The sequence below is a fragment of the Lathyrus oleraceus genome, chromosome 3 (genome assembly GCF_024323335.1).
Source record: "Lathyrus oleraceus cultivar Zhongwan6 chromosome 3, CAAS_Psat_ZW6_1.0, whole genome shotgun sequence".
Lineage (NCBI taxonomy): Eukaryota > Viridiplantae > Streptophyta > Magnoliopsida > Fabales > Fabaceae > Lathyrus > Lathyrus oleraceus.
Genome location: NC_066581.1, coordinates 15963323 through 15979215, shown reverse-complemented (window position 1 = coordinate 15979215; position 15893 = coordinate 15963323). Strand labels below are relative to the sequence as shown.

General features: G+C 34.1%; 1 protein-coding gene and 1 pseudogene across 1 annotated transcript; one reads left to right on the top strand and one right to left on the bottom strand.

Annotated features, from left to right (window-relative positions):
- The first annotated feature begins 4988 nt into the window (after nt 1-4988).
- On the top strand, nt 4989-5088 carry LOC127133731 (uncharacterized; annotated as a pseudogene).
- Nucleotides 5089-13613: 8525 nt separating this feature from the next.
- LOC127132154 (BTB/POZ domain-containing protein POB1) lies at nt 13614-15585 on the bottom strand. The gene is made up of 4 exons (XM_051061039.1): nt 15235-15585; nt 15092-15155; nt 14713-14992; nt 13614-14591 (listed from the first exon to the last, which is right to left on the bottom strand). The coding sequence occupies exons 1-4, from the start codon at nt 15316-15318 to the stop codon at nt 13775-13777; spliced, it is 1245 nt and encodes a 414-aa protein (XP_050916996.1). The 5' UTR covers nt 15319-15585; the 3' UTR covers nt 13614-13774.
- Nucleotides 15586-15893: the final 308 nt, after the last annotated feature.

Genomic DNA, 15893 nt, shown 5'->3' with positions numbered 1-15893 from the left:
GTTTAAGTCAGGATTTGGCCAAATGCCGAAAGAAGAAAAGAATTATTATTATTATATATATATATTTTTTTTTCTTTTTTTTAATAAATCAATAATGAATACTAAATAGAAATTAAAAGAATAATTAAGAGAAAAATAGGGAAATGATAATAATGATAGAATAATAAAATAACAAATTAATTTGTGGGTTGTCTCCCACTAAGCGCTTTGTTTAAATGTCGCAAGCTCGACAAATAAACTGTTAAATATAGTCTATGAGTCCTGGGGGCGTTTCGTCTAAGTGTAGAATTTGCGAATCCTCGTTGGTTTCCGCATAGTGATAATGTTTCAGACGTTGCCCGTTTACGGTGAACGGTTCTGTAGATTGTCCTTTTATTTCTACCGCTCCACTGGGAAAGATTTTAGTGATATGAAAAGGTCCTGACCATCTGGATCGTAGTTTTCCCGGGAATAACTTTAGTCTAGAGTTAAATAAAAGTACTGCGTCGCCTTGCTTGAAGATTTTCCTTGATATACGCTTGTCATGCCATTGTTTTGTTCTTTCTTTATAGATTTTGGCATTTTCATAGGCGTCTCTTCTGAGTTCCTCTAATTCGTTTATGTCAAGGATTCTCTTTTCACCGGCGGCTTTATAATTCAAATTTAAATTTCTAATAGCCCAATAGGCTTTATGTTCTAATTCTACCGGGAGGTGACAGGATTTTCCATAAATGAGCCTAAATGGGGTCGTCCCTATGGGAGTTTTATAAGCAGTTCGGTATGCCCACAAAGCTTCTGGTAATTTCAATGACCAATCTTTCCTTGAAGTGGCGACCGTTTTTTCTAGTATTTGCTTGATTTCTCTGTTAGATACTTCCACTTGTCCACTGGTTTGAGGGTGGTAAGGTGTTGCTATCCTATGTCTCACTCCATATTTAAGTAGTAGTTTTTCGAGTACCTTGGATATAAAGTGTGATCCACCATCACTGACTACTATTCTTGGGATGCCAAATCTCGGAAATATTATATTTTTAAAGAGTCTAGTTACTACTCGGGTGTCATTTGTTGGAGAAGCTATAGCTTCGATCCATTTTGATACGTAGTCAACTGCCACGAGTATGTATTTGTTACCGAAAGAGGATGGGAAGGGTCCCATGAAGTCTATCCCCCACACGTCAAAAATCTCTACTTCCAAAATACCTTTTTGTGGCATCTCGTCACGTCTAGATATGTTTCCCGTGCGTTGACATCTGTCACACTCCTTAATAGCCGCATGTACGTCCTTCCATATAGTAGGCCAATAAAAGCCAGCTTGTAGGATTTTAGAGCAGGTCTTGGATGTACTTGTGTGTCCACCATAAGGCGCAGAGTGACAGTGTTGGATTATATTTTCTACCTCTTCTTCGGGTATACATCGACGGAAAATACCATCGGGGCCTCTTTTGAAAAGTAAGGGGTCATCCCAGTAATAGTGTTTTATGTCGTGGAAGAATCGTTTCTTCTGCTGGTAAGATAAAGTAGGTGGAACTATTCCGGCAGCTAAATAATTGACTAGATCAGCGTACCATGGTGTGACAGATATAGCTAAGGTGGTTTCTACTTGCATGTCGGAGTTGTTCTCTTCCAAAGTAGCTATGAGTTTATCATACGAGAAATCATCATTAATGGATGTTCTTTCCGGTTCAAGGTTCTCAAGTCTAGAGAGGTGGTCTGCTACTACGTTTTCAGTTCCTTTCTTGTCCTTGATTTCTAAGTCGAATTCTTGTAGTAACAAGATCCATCTTAGGAGTCTAGGTTTAGCATCTTTTTTTGTTAAAAGGTACCTGATAGCAGCGTGATCGGTGTAAACTATTATTTTGGCTCCTACCAGGTAAGAACGAAATTTATCTAGCGCAAATACCACTGCTAGGAGTTCTTTCTCGGTTGTGGCATAATTCATTTGCGCTTCATCCAGGGTTCTGCTAGCGTAGTATATAACGTGAAGCTTTTTATCCTTTCTTTGTCCTAAAACAGCACCTACAGCATAGTCACTGGCATCGCACATTATTTCGAATGGTTCATTCCAGTCTGGTGTCTGCATAATGGGTGCGGAGATCAATGCTTGTTTAAGAGTTTGAAATGCTTTTAAACAGTTATCGTCGAATATGAATTCAGCATCTTTCATCAACAGTCCGGTTAAGGGTTTAGTTATCTTAGAGAAGTCTTTGATGAATCGTCGGTAAAAACCGGCGTGTCCTAAAAAACTTCGTACTTCTCTCACAGTTCTTGGGGGTTGAAGATTTTCGATTACCTCTATTTTGGCTTTGTCTACTTCGATTCCTCTGTTCGAGATGATGTGTCCTAAAACAATTCCTTCTTGTACCATAAAGTGGCACTTTTCCCAATTAAGTACTAAGTTTACTTTTACACATCGCTCCAGAACTCTTTCCAGGTTTTCAAGGCATTCTTCGAAACTTTGTCCGTATACAGAAAAGTCATCCATAAATACTTCCATGATGTTTTCGAGAAAGTCGGCGAATATTGCCATCATGCATCTTTGAAAAGTTGCAGGGGCATTACACAGACCAAACGGCATTCGTCTATACGCGAAGGTACCAAAAGGGCATGTGAATGTTGTCTTTTCTTGGTCATCAGGGTGAATTGGTATTTGAAAGAAGCCTGAATAACCGTCTAAATAACAGAAATGTGAATGTTTAGCTAATCGTTCTAACATTTGGTCAATGAATGGTAAAGGGAAATGATCTTTTCGGGTTGCTTTGTTTAGTTTCCTATAATCAATGCACATTCTCCATCCCGATTCGATTCGTTTAGTTATTGTTTCTCCTTTTTCGTTTTCAATAACGGTTATGCCTCCTTTCTTTGGTACAACGTGTACAGGACTAACCCATTTGCTATCAGATATAGGATATATAATACCTGCTTCTAATAACTTGGTTATTTCTTTCTTTACTACCTCACTTAGGATCGGATTTAGTCTTCTCTGGTGTTCCCTAGAGGTTTTACAGTCTTCTTCTAACATGATGCGGTGCATACAAATAGAAGGGCTTATTCCTTTAAGATCGGTGATGTGGTATCCTAGTGCGGTTGGATATTTTCTTAAGATATGTAGGAGTTTTTCTGTTTCGAGTCTTCCTAGATCTGCATTAACTATCACAGGTCGTTCAAGTTCTAAGTCTAGGAATTCATATCTCAGATTTTTGGGAAGTGTTTTCAAATCAGGGGTTGGTTTGTTAAGACACTGCGTAGGATCCGGTGTTATTGCTAGGCATTGTTTAGATTTGTCCTCTAAAAGATAGTCTGATGCTTTGTCTTCTCCTGACTCTGCTTCTTTTATGCATTCATCGATGATATCCATGAAGTAACATGTATCTTCTATTGCAGGTGCTTTCAAGAATTGGGAAAGAATGAATTCAATTTTCTCTTCACCTACTTCGAAGGTGAGTCGTCCTCGTTTTACGTCTATGATTGCACCGGCAGTTGCTAAGAATGGTCTTCCTAGTATAATAGGTGTCGTATCATCTTCTCTAATGTCCATAATTGTGAAGTCAGTGGGAATGTAAAACTGACCTATGCGTACGGGAACGTTTTCAAGGATTCCTACAGGATATTTGATGGAACGATCTGCTAATTGCACAGACATTTTGGTCGGTCTTAATTCTCCCATTTCCAGTTTCTTACATATGGATAAAGGCATAACGCTAATTCCGGCTCCTAAATCGCATAAGGCTTTGTCGATGACAAATTTTCCTATGTGACAGGGTATAGAGAAACTACCCGAATCCTTGAGTTTAGGGGGCATGTTTTGGATTATAGCGCTACATTCGGCAGGGAGTGTAACGGTTTCGCTATCCTCAAGTTTCCTTTTATTAGAAAGAATTTCTTTTAAGAATTTAGCATATGAAGGCATCTGCGTAATAGCTTCGGTAAACGGAATTGTAACGTTTAATTGTTTAAGGAGATCAACAAATTTTCTAAATTGGCCTACATCTTTGGTTTTAACAAGCCTTTGAGGGTAAGGTATAGGTGGTTTGTAAGGTGGTGGAGGTACATAAGGTTCCTTCTTTTCTAGGGTTTCCTTATTACTCTCTTCCTTTTCCTTAGGTTCACTTTCCTCAGTAGATTTCTTAGGGTTTTGGTTTTCTATCCTTGGGTCAGACGGTCCTTCCACTTCCGTTCCACTTCTTAATATAATTGCATGAGCTTGGCTTCTCGGATTGGGTTGGGGCTGTCCAGGGAATGTACCAGTTGGTGCAGCAGTAGGTGCTTGTTGTTGAGCTACTTGAGATATTTGCGTTTCCAGCATTTTGTTATGGGTAGCCAGGGCATCTACTTTGCTTGCTAGTTGTTTAAGTTGTTCGCCAGTGTGTATGTTCTGGTTTAAGAAATCTTTATTGGTTTGTTGTTGGGAAGCTATAAAGTTTTCCATCATGATTTCCAAGTTGGATTTTCTAGGGGTATTATTGTTAGGATTCGGTTTCTGATATCCCGGAGGTATAGATGGGGCTTGATTTGGAGACTGTCCAGGTGCGTATAAAGCATTATTACTCTTATACGAGAAGTTTGGATGGTTCTTCCAATTTGGGTTATAGATATTCGAATAGGGGCTTCCTTGAGCATAGTTTACTTGCTCTGTTTGGATTCCAGTCAAGAGTTGACATTCCGCAGGAGTGTGGCCTTGGATTCCACAGACCTCGCAATTCTGAGTTACAGCAACCACGGCGGCTGGAGGTGATACGTTTAAACTTTCAATTTTCTGGACCAAAGCATCCACTTTTGCATTGACGTGATCAAGGTTACTTATCTCGTACATGCCAGTTTTCGGTTGAGGTTTTTCCACCGTTGTTCGTTCGGTTCCCCACTGATAGTGGTTTTGGGCCATGCTCTCGATAAGCTGGTAAGCATCAGCGTAAGGTTTGTTCATTAGTGCACCACCTGCAGCGGCGTCTATTGTTAACCTTGTATTGTATAAGAGACCATTATAAAATGTGTGAATTACTAACCAGTCTTCCAAACCATGGTGTGGGCAAAGTCTCATCATGTCTTTGTATCTTTCCCATGCTTCGAAAAGAGACTCGTTGTCTTTCTGTTTAAATCCGTTTATCTGGGCTCTTAACATAGCTGTTTTGCTTGGTGGAAAATATCGGGCAAGAAAAACTTTCTTCAACTCGTTCCATGTGGTGACTGAGTTGGAAGGAAGAGATTGAAGCCATCTTCTAGCGCTATCTCTTAATGAGAAAGGAAAAAGACGAAGTCGAATTGCCTCTGAAGTGACACCATTAGCTTTAACAGTATCAGCGTATTGGACAAATACGGATAAATGAAGGTTTGGATCTTCGGTAAGATTTCCAGAGAATTGGTTCTGTTGCACAGCCTGCAACAACGAAGGTTTAAGTTCAAAGTTGTTTGCTTCGATTGCGGGCGGAGCAATACTTGAATGCGGTTCATCTTGCGATGGAGCGGCGTAATCTCTAAGAGCACGAGCTGGTTCTGCCATCTCGGTTAAAGAAGGAAAATCTTTGAGATCAGGAAGGTCTATAGGAGGGAGATTGTTTTCAGCACGATATTCCTGAATTCGTCGTAAGACTCGGAGATATAGTTCGATATCGTTGATTCGTAAATAGAGCGGTTCGCCTTGAGAGCGAGTGCGTGGCATACAAATCAACGAAAGAAAGAAAATAGAGGGAAAAGAAACCTTAGTCTCTACAGCGTAACGGAAGAGTTACGATATCGATTGAATAAAAGTCCCCGGCAACGGCGCCAAAAACTTGATCGCTCGACTGTGTGAGTCGAGAATGGGATACAAACTGCAAGTGCACAGTTCTATCGCGTAGTTTTAAAAGATATCGATCCCACAGGGACTTATGAATCGATATACCGTTATCTAAGGTTACTACGTAAATCTAAGGTGAAAATGTTTGATTGTTTGGGGAAAAACTAAGGGCTAAACTAATATCTAGATTAAATATTAATAAAACGGATATCGGTATGTAGTTCGTCAAAACTAGGGAATCAAGTCTTTGTCGGCTTCTTGGTTTTAAAATGAATCGTTTCGGTTAACTTTATTGGTTAAAGGTTCTATCTCAAACTCTCGCTCTGTTGAATAAACCATGATTTTATATTAATGTTGCTGTCACTTATAATTAAGTCAAAAACCATATTTTGAAAGCAATAAAGTTGCAGAAACTCTTTTTAAGAAAATACTGACCGTTTTAAACACCCTTATCTCAAACTCTCGCTCTGTTGACTTAGGTTATATAATTAAATCCAAATGCTTAACTCTCGTCCTCACATTCAATCTTTAAAAATACTTTTTGGAAAAGGTCAGAATTTAATTAACTCTAAAACTTGCTCTCGCCCTGATCTAGAATTAATGCCTAACTTACACTGTCCAGTTAAAATCTCAAACTCTCGCTCTATTGATTTTAACTTCTTTATGTCTTTTACTTTTGTAAAAAATCTTGTTATTAAACCTGTAAGTTGAGACCGTAAAAAGATTGATTTTGATTTTAAGTTTAGATAGACCGACTCAGTCTTGATCCCTTATTCTGCTTACTTTACATACCGATACCTAGGCAAATTAGCCAGACATGCTAAACAAATAAGAATTTATATCATGCATAAACAGACTCATTCCAGGCAGATAATATAGATAAATAATAAAACAAAATATTAAATAATGATTAAAGAACCTGAATGCGTAATACAATAGTCTTGAACACTCCACCACAAGCCGGTAGGATTTGTTCTTGGATTCTTCAATTAAACAGTAAATTAAATCAAGGAATTAAAACTGGAATATAACGTAAGGTTAAATCCAGTATAAAGTTGCACAATAGTTTCCGGTGTAGAAACTATTATGCGAAAAATATCTAGAAGCTGAAACGGGAAAGGTAAATTTTACAAGGGAAAAAAAGAATGTAAAGCTTGCAAAAGAAATAAATAAAATAAACAATGTTAAGTGCTGGAAAGGAAAAAATAAGCAAAAGGTGTGACAAGAAAATTTGGCAGAGCTTCGGCAATATGAGCGTGGAAAAACCGGCCGTTTTGAAACTTCCCAATTAGCTGCTATTTATACAGCTGCTGGTGTAACTGCTTTTCAAGGGTTTCCGTGTGCGTGGTCTCGTTCCGAGGGTTAAGCGTGCGTGGAAATAGCTTTCAACGTGGTCAGTTGAGTTCCTTGCGCCAAAAATATAGAGGACTGGTGTGACGTTCGTCACACCATGTGTGACGCTCGTCACAGGAGTGCTTTTAGTGTGACGCTCGTCACAACCCTTGTGACGCCCGTCACAGGCATAACGTGCACTTTCTTTGGGCTGGGCTTGGTCTTTGTTATTTGTTTCCTTTTTATTCCTTTTTACACCTTCTTTTCTTCCCTTTTTCACTTTTGCTTCAAAATGGATACCTGACATACATAGCAAGGAAATACTGCATAATATCTGATAAAATGAGATATACTAAAGTAAATGATAATATAATCTAATTGAATTAAGTCTTAAAATGTGATATAATTTCGTGTTATCAGTAGCTAAGGTATGACTTTCGACACCAAATCATAAGATTCGACAAAAAAACTTTTCCATAGAGTCACTTAGAGAACTTGAATACAATTTCAAGTGTGTTGGAAGTTTAAGGCAATTTAAGAATCAAAGACACATCAAAACACAGAAGCCCACGTAACAAGATATATGTCGAATTCTAGAGGGGTGATTATTTCTGACAATTATTGATGTACATAACATATAAGTAAATTTGTTTTCCAACAAGGGTTCACACACTACGCCAAATAAGGGAAAAGAGGGCGCTTTTTTTGGCCTATAACAGCGCTTTAAAGCGCCCTCTAATCTGGCGCTGGCATAGGTAAAGACAGCGCTTTTTTTCCTGGTGAAAGCGCTCTCTAAAGTGGCTCTTTAAGCCCTTTAAGGGCCACTTTAGAGGGCGCTTTTTAAAGAAAGCGCCCTCTAAAGTGGAAACTTTTAAGGGTTTAGAGGGCGCTTTTACTAGAAAGCGCCCTCTAAAGTGGAACCTTTAAGGGTTTAGAGGGCGCTTTTACTGGAAAGCGCCATCTAAAGTGGAAATTTAAAGGGTTTAGAGGGCGCTTATTTTGGAAAGCACCCTCTAAAGTGGGTGGTTATTTAACATTTACATGCATCACATGTCTCTGTGACCATATTCTCATTTCAGGTTATGTTGCAGCCACAAGAGGTAACCAGAAGAAAATGGCATACAACTGCTTGTTATAATTCACAAGAGCAACTAAAGGTTCTTTTTATGCTTTTATAATATTAAAATACAAATACTGATATATGCTTATTGTTTATATGATCCTCTTGCTATTTGAAATGTCATGAACCGAAACCACTGCTACTCTAATTGAAATGTATAATAACCACTCTCTTTCATTTATTTGTTTATAATCAATCAATTACAACAAAAATGCAAGTATGCTGCTAGATTAGAAAATCACACTGTTTTGGTATTTTTCATATTTAACAAGACCAAAGAGCACAAAAATGAATTGAGTTGATTCAGAAAAAAAAATATGAATGTGAATACATGAGTGAACACTAGCTGAAGTGCTACTCGAAAGGAAACTTCATCTGAAAAACTGTTGTATTTCTTCAAGAGTTTTTCCCTTTGTCTCGGGGACCCAAATGGCAACAAATCCTGCTGTGAAAACATACACTGCAGTATATATTGTGAAGGTTCCTGATAAAAACATAGGAAGCTTCTGGTTAGAAACAATAGATATTTATAGAAAATTAACATAGGCAATGCACACAAACCTCCCGAACTCCAATCCAAGAGCAAATTTGCTGTTAATGTAACCAACCAGGAAAAGAACCAATTGGCAAGTGTTGCAAAACTTCCAGCTAGGCCTTTGATGTTAATCGGAAGAATCTATTATGTAAAATATATTCAACACATCAACTATCACATTATATTACAACAAAGGTTTGTTCATATAGGGTTGTCATGCATATTATTATTGAAGAAAATTGTACCTCAGACATTATAATCCATGACATTGCTCCTAATCCCAGAGAGAATGCAATAACCATGACCTGAAAGAAATTGAAAGTTTATAATAATGAAGTTAGGGAAACAAACAATAGAAACCATCATTTGTGTAATAAAGTTGTATTTACACACCACAACTCCAGCCACCGATACGAGGCTCAATGTCGCATATAAATCAGAATCTGGTGATATATATTCCTGAGAGCAAATTCAACATAAAATATATTATCCATATAAAAAACCAAAAATATAAAGAAGAATTTACTGATATATAATCCTGTGAATCTGTGTTACAAATTTCTGAACATTTATGCATGAATGCATGTGTAATATCTAGTTAATGTATTATGTATATATAAAAATAAACAACAAAAAAATGTTCAAAAAATATAACAAACAAAAAAATTATTATTACCTTCAAGTAGAATGATATTGAAACAACCAAAAGACTCAAAGCCATTGCAGATGAAGAAACCTGCAATAGGAGATTTTGATTAATCTCTTATTACCCTCTAAACAAATAGTAATGTGAATGCAAAAATTATCGAAAAAACTCAGACTCACAATAAGTAAAAGCCGGCGACCAGATTTGTCTGCTAACCACAAAGTTAAAATCGTAGCAAGAACCTAAATGACATGTAAATATTGTTCAGATTATGGTCTAATAAATTTGGAACGTTACAAATTTAGTTTCCTTTCGGTCGAACCTGAACAGCACCGACTCCAAATATTGCTACATCACTCGAAACATGCGTCTAAATCTCGGAATAATATGATATGAATTAATAGAAGGAGGAAACGTCGTAGATACCTATGGTGTAATATGAAGATTAGAAAAATACCTATGGTGTCAAAATCGAACAGCTAACAACGAATTGATAGAAGGAGGAAACGTCGTAGATCTAACAGAGGTGGAAGGAGAACGCCTTAGAAGTAGCGAAAATCATAGCAGTGAGAACCCTAACGTGAAAAAGAACGAAAATAACAGAGAGTGAAATAACAAAACGCGCAGTATGTTATAATTTTAATGTTTACTAAAGGGGACCTTAGAGGGCGCTTGTGGAAAAAAAGCGCCCTCTAAAGGGGGCCTAAGAGGGCGCTTATGAAAGCGCTCTCTAAGGCTTTCCAAAAGCGCTTTATAAACTGGAAATGCACATGGACTTATAGAGCGTTTTTTTAAAAGCGCCCTCTAAGGGTAACCTTAGAGGGCGCTTTCTAAAAAGCGGCCTGTATTGTTGTCCCTCTATCTCCTCCTTATTTTTTCGCTTCACCTTAGAGGGCGCTTTATTACAAAAGCGCCCTCTAAAGTGCGCTGTCTATTCCAGTTGTTCGCTCCTTATTTTTTCGCTTCACTTTAGAGTGCGCTTTTGTAATAAAGCGCCCTCTAAGGTGCGCTGTCTATTCCAGTTTTTGGCGTAGTGACATTTCCATTCTATTCTCTTTAGAATTCACACACTTGAGTCAAAGAAATAAATAATTTGTAAAAAATATATGAACTTGTGTCTCACTTTAATTAAACGCAATTTTACCCAATTTTATTTTTATTTTTATTCATTTATTTTATCCTTTTGATCGTGATTTGTTTATCAAAATCACCAATAAACAAAATCTTCCGAGAATTCTTCATCTAAAGTAACATGATTTTCTTAATTATTTACTTTTACTCAATTTTACTTTCTAACACCTTTTATATATATAGGTAAAGATTTATGGATATCAAAGTATCAGTTTTGAAAAATAACAAAAATAGATTGGATGCCTAAAGAATGATATATTGGAAGAAAACGGAATGCATGTTAAAACTTATATTTTAATGAAAAGAAATGATTGTAAAATCTAGGACAAGCATTGCCATATCTGAATCTATAATATATGTACTGATTTTATTTTTAACATGCATGCTTTGCTAAAATCTCTGTAGTTATTCTTAATAGATTGTGTGGATTTCATGGATTATGGTGATTTTTCTTCCCTAAAGTCACAAAATCCCAACCCGCTAATATCTATGTTTATCTTTGTATAAGGATTAAATTTGCCACTAGAGATCCCTTTAACCACAAGTCATCAAAAGCAACTTCTATTGATTTATATTTATTAAATTCAATGCATTAAATTATTTTATAATATTTTAACTTTTTTATGTCACATTATTTATTTTTCCATGGTATCTTTCAAAATCTCTTTTTAATTTTTAAAAATCAAAACATACTGCTACTCTTTATAAAATATTTTGAATTCGAATCTTAACAAATATAAAAATTTAATAATCTGACATTTGATTATTAAATTTGTTTATTTCAAAAAAGATCATATAAATTTACTCATAATAAATTTATCATTATTATTTTTTAATAAAATGCATTATAAGACAAATATAATTAAATTTTTATTATATCTCAACAAATAATTTTTCAATATACAACTAACTTGTTCGTATATATTGTTTTTATAAAGTTTATAGAATACTATTCATAATTGTCTTACAATAATTTTTTTATTATAAGAATGAAAAAAATATTTTAATTTTTTTTACTTAGTATCTCTGAAATAATTTTAGAATCTTTCAATCTAAAAAAACTAAAGACATACATCATATATTTTACAATTAAAAATACTAATATTATTTAACATTTAATTTAAAATAAAAATTAAATTAATTATTAAAAAAAGAGATAAAATATATTATATTATCACATAAAAAAAGATAAGTGCATAACAAAGAGATAAAATTAAAATTACTAAAAAAAAAGAGTTTATATTTATTAAATCCAGTCCATCAAATTATCTTACAACTTCTTTTATGTCACATAATTTATTTTTCCATGTCCCTATCTCTCAAAATCCATCTTCCATTTTCAAAAGGTCAAAATATATTATTATTCTCCATAAAATGTCTTGAGTTCAAATCTTAATAAATGCAAAAATATAATAGTTTGATATTTAATTGTTAAATTTGTTTATTTCAAAAAATATCATATAATTTACTCACAATAAATTTATTATTATTTTTAATAAAATACATTATAACATAAATATTATTTTTTTTTTAAACCTCATCGAATAATTTTTCAATATACAACTAAGTTTCTCATATATATTATTTTAAAAAGGTTTATAAAATACTATCCATATTTGTCTTACAATACTTTTTGTATTATAAAAATGAAAAAAAAAACATATTTTAATTTTTTTGACTTAATATCTCTAAAATAATTTTAGAATTTTTCAATTAAAAAAAATAAATGGCATAGAACTTCTTCATCATATATTTTAAAATAACAAATACAAATATTTAAATATTTTATTTTGTTTAACATTTAATTTTAAAATGAAAATTAAATAAATTAAAAAGCTTTAAAAAATAGATAGAACATATTATATTATAAGATAAAAAAAATAGTGCATAAAAAAGAGATAAAATTAAAATTAATAAAAATAGAGATAAAATTAATTATATTTAATGTATTTTAAAAATTATATATTTAACATAAAAAGTATATAAATAAATTAAATAATATTAAATTTAAAAAAAATATATGAATTTACAAATATAAGAACTAAATTATTAAAAGTATTTTTTCAAACATATATAATTATTTTTTTATATTTTAATTTTAAAATCACATTGCAAAAATTTAAATATGATATATTACATATATTCTTTTATTGTATATAATAATTTGGGATTCAACCTTTACAATTATTTCAATTAAATATATTATTCAAAATTTAAAAAGTAAAAGAGATGAGCATATCCACACACTTTAAAATATTTTTTGTTTTCTTAAAATCATAGCCAGAAAAGAAATCCTTGAAAAATAATTTTAATATTAAAGTATATATTCAAGAATTTCTCTAAATTAAATTATTCTCAATTGATCTAAAAATATAATAAAGAATACAACCCTCTCTACTGAATCTATATGTTTTTTCTATAGCTTTCTTATAATATCACACAAATAAAGTATAAAAAAATAGCAAAATTCTCAATTTCTAAAATTTAAATTTTAAATTATACATATAAATTTGTAATTCTATTAAATACTTTATTCAATAATAATTTAAAATAAAGTTTAATTTTTTATTTAAGACTAGAAATGAATATATATCTTTAACAACTTATAATTAAGTATCTAAAATAGAGAAAAATATAAAATAAAAAAATATTAGAATCAAAATAAAAAATAAACCGTTAAAGATATCTCTTAAAATTATTTAAAATTGTAAAATAAAATTATATATGGCATTCTCAACTTACAAATATATTTTTTTAATTTGCGGTTCACATCTCAATTAGAATTCATAATAAAATTATTATAATATAAATTTATTGTCCATATTTACTAAATAAATTTTTTTAATATAATTATAACTGGATACAAAATAAATTAAAAATAATTAAAAACCACACATCACAACATGTGAGTCTAAATCTAGTTTACAATATATTTAAGAGTTACACTAAATTCTGAATCAAAAGTCTCTTGATCGAATAAAAATATCAAAAAGAAAATTAATTTCAAATAAAATTAAAATTCAACCAAACAAATTTACAAAATTGAATTCAATCGTCCAAATATACATCATACAAGGACAAGTTTTGTCAAGCCATAGCTAGATTGCAAAGACATTTTTGACTGTGAAATATGTATCACTAGCCACCAAGAATAAATTGTCATAAATTTACAACTAAATAATTACAGAGAGTTAAAAGAGAAACAAATAAAGGTGCAACAAAATATCAGAGATATCAAACTACAAGATTATTGAAATCCAGCTAGCTCTGCTCTAAGACGGAGAGCTCTACTCTAAGATGGAGGATTCCGTTAATAAAGAAGAGGCTGTCTTCCGCCATGAATGATGTCCATGGTATGCCAAAAAAGTTCCGGTAACCGACTGCTCTTCCCCCAGTAAATACAAAGTTTCCTTTATGCTTGTTGATGTATTCTAAGGATGACCTTGACCGAACATCAAATTTATAGCCGATAGTGATGTTGGAAGAGTCTTTCTCATGCATGCACAAGAACAAGTCGAAGCAATGGTAGAAGCTCCGCTGGTTCATATTGCAGTGCGCTGACAAGAAAAACCTCTGACCGCCTAAATGGAAGTCTTGTGAACAGATGCGGCTAGAGGGGAACAAGTTGGCACACTCCTCCCGTTTCAGGTTTAAGTAAACCACGCAATGTTGGTGTGGAAGTTCAAATTCCACAACCTTAACAGGACGGTACTTGTATGACCGCTCAACGAAGCGACGGCCAGTGGAAGCCGATTTCGCAGCTAGTATCTTTTGCACGTGTGGTACCTCATTCTTGAAATACAAGGCATCAAATACTAGTTTAGAAGTCACTCTATGGTCGACGTCGTTGCAAGTTAGGACCGTCCTCAGCTTGTCGCAGGTCATGTACGGGAAGCGGATGAAGTGGATAAGTTTTGATCTGAAAATTTCTCTCCTCTCTTCAAGACTAGGGTACTGGGTTCGAGCCCATTTCAGCACGAAGTCGAACACTACATCCTCAGATGCAACCTGCAGCTCATCACTGGATAATAATGCCACCACCCCAGCAATTGGCAGTCCCATCAGCTCCTCCTGATGCCTGCTCAAAATCAGACTTATTAGCATTCAAAAAATCGGCAAAAATTCAAGAGACAATTATAAATATATCAACTATATCCTAAAAAAAATCATTTGAACATTCTACTCAAAATGAAACATACTTTGTGATGTTCTTGTACCGAGTAGCGAGATACTGTTTTGCTGCTATAATCAATGGGCGAACAACATTAGCCTTTCGCACATTGAAAGGGAGTTCTAAGTAGAGCAATGCAGACTCCACTGTCATGGGTATGCTCAACAATACCCGAATGCAGTATCTCATGCAGGACGCCACCTCAAACTTGTCCGCTGCCATCAAAATGTCCAGCAAGTTAGGCGGGGAGGTTGCACTCAGAGAACTTCTATACATAAAGTTCAAAAGCTCCATGATTGGAGCTTCCTCTGTCACATGCAAAATAAATCAGCATTACTAAGCAAACTATTGGAGAAAACAAATCTGTTTAAGCAAATAATCTAAAAAGCTTTTGATATATGTTATACCAGATGCTTCGATTCTCAGGGTGACGTGTGTCTGTTGCGACTCCCTCATCCCGTTAGAGAAGAGCTGCAAAATAATACGCATAACTAAGAAAACAAAATTACCAAAAATATTCAAATCTAACTAATAAAGAAAAGACACATACCTTGTAGAAGAACATACTCTTCCCAGCCAGGACCGCAGAGCTAACATGCAGTGTTCTTACTTTAAGTACGGTAAACAAGTCCATGTGATAATCTGCAACATCCGGGGAATTGGCAGCCTCATCACCTATATTAACACAGTGATTAGAACTGAAAACTTCAAATTTATAGCTACCAAGCAAAAGAAAAGTGTTTTTCAGCTCAAGACTGTGTTGCCACCGAAGCAATTGAATCAAGTTACGACCACAATTTACAATTTCTACCACACAATCGGTGTCAAAACATTATAGATTCTGATAAACATGGTGAAAACAACTGCAAGATGTTTCCCCATGACTTGAACTGTGGCTTTCTTACAATAAAAAAAATCATAAATCTGAGAAACTAGGTAAAAAAGCATAGACTACCAATTCTAGAAGATGAAATGAATAAAAATATATAAACAACAACAAGACATCAAAAATAATTTCGTAAAATATTAGTGTATAGTATACCATTGTCTTTCTGTATGTCCTCCCTTCTTCTTTTGTTGCGGCTATTCGGATCCACACTTGTGGAGCAACTCTCGACATTAGGGAAAACATCAATGAGATCCTTCATGATTTCGAGTTGAATGATTTTATCTGAGAAAAAGTCGAAGGCAAAGCGAAGATCAGCGTCC

Coding starts and splice junctions, on each gene's coding strand:
- LOC127132154 (XM_051061039.1), bottom strand. CDS start 15,318: ATGGACTTGTTTACCGTACTTAAAGTAAGAACACTGCATGTTAGCTCT. Junction 15,156..15,234: donor AGAGTATGTTCTTCTACAAG/GTATGTGTCTTT, acceptor ATTATTTTGCAG/CTCTTCTCTAACGGGATGAG. Junction 14,993..15,091: donor CCTGAGAATCGAAGCATCTG/GTATAACATATA, acceptor TGCATGTGACAG/AGGAAGCTCCAATCATGGAG.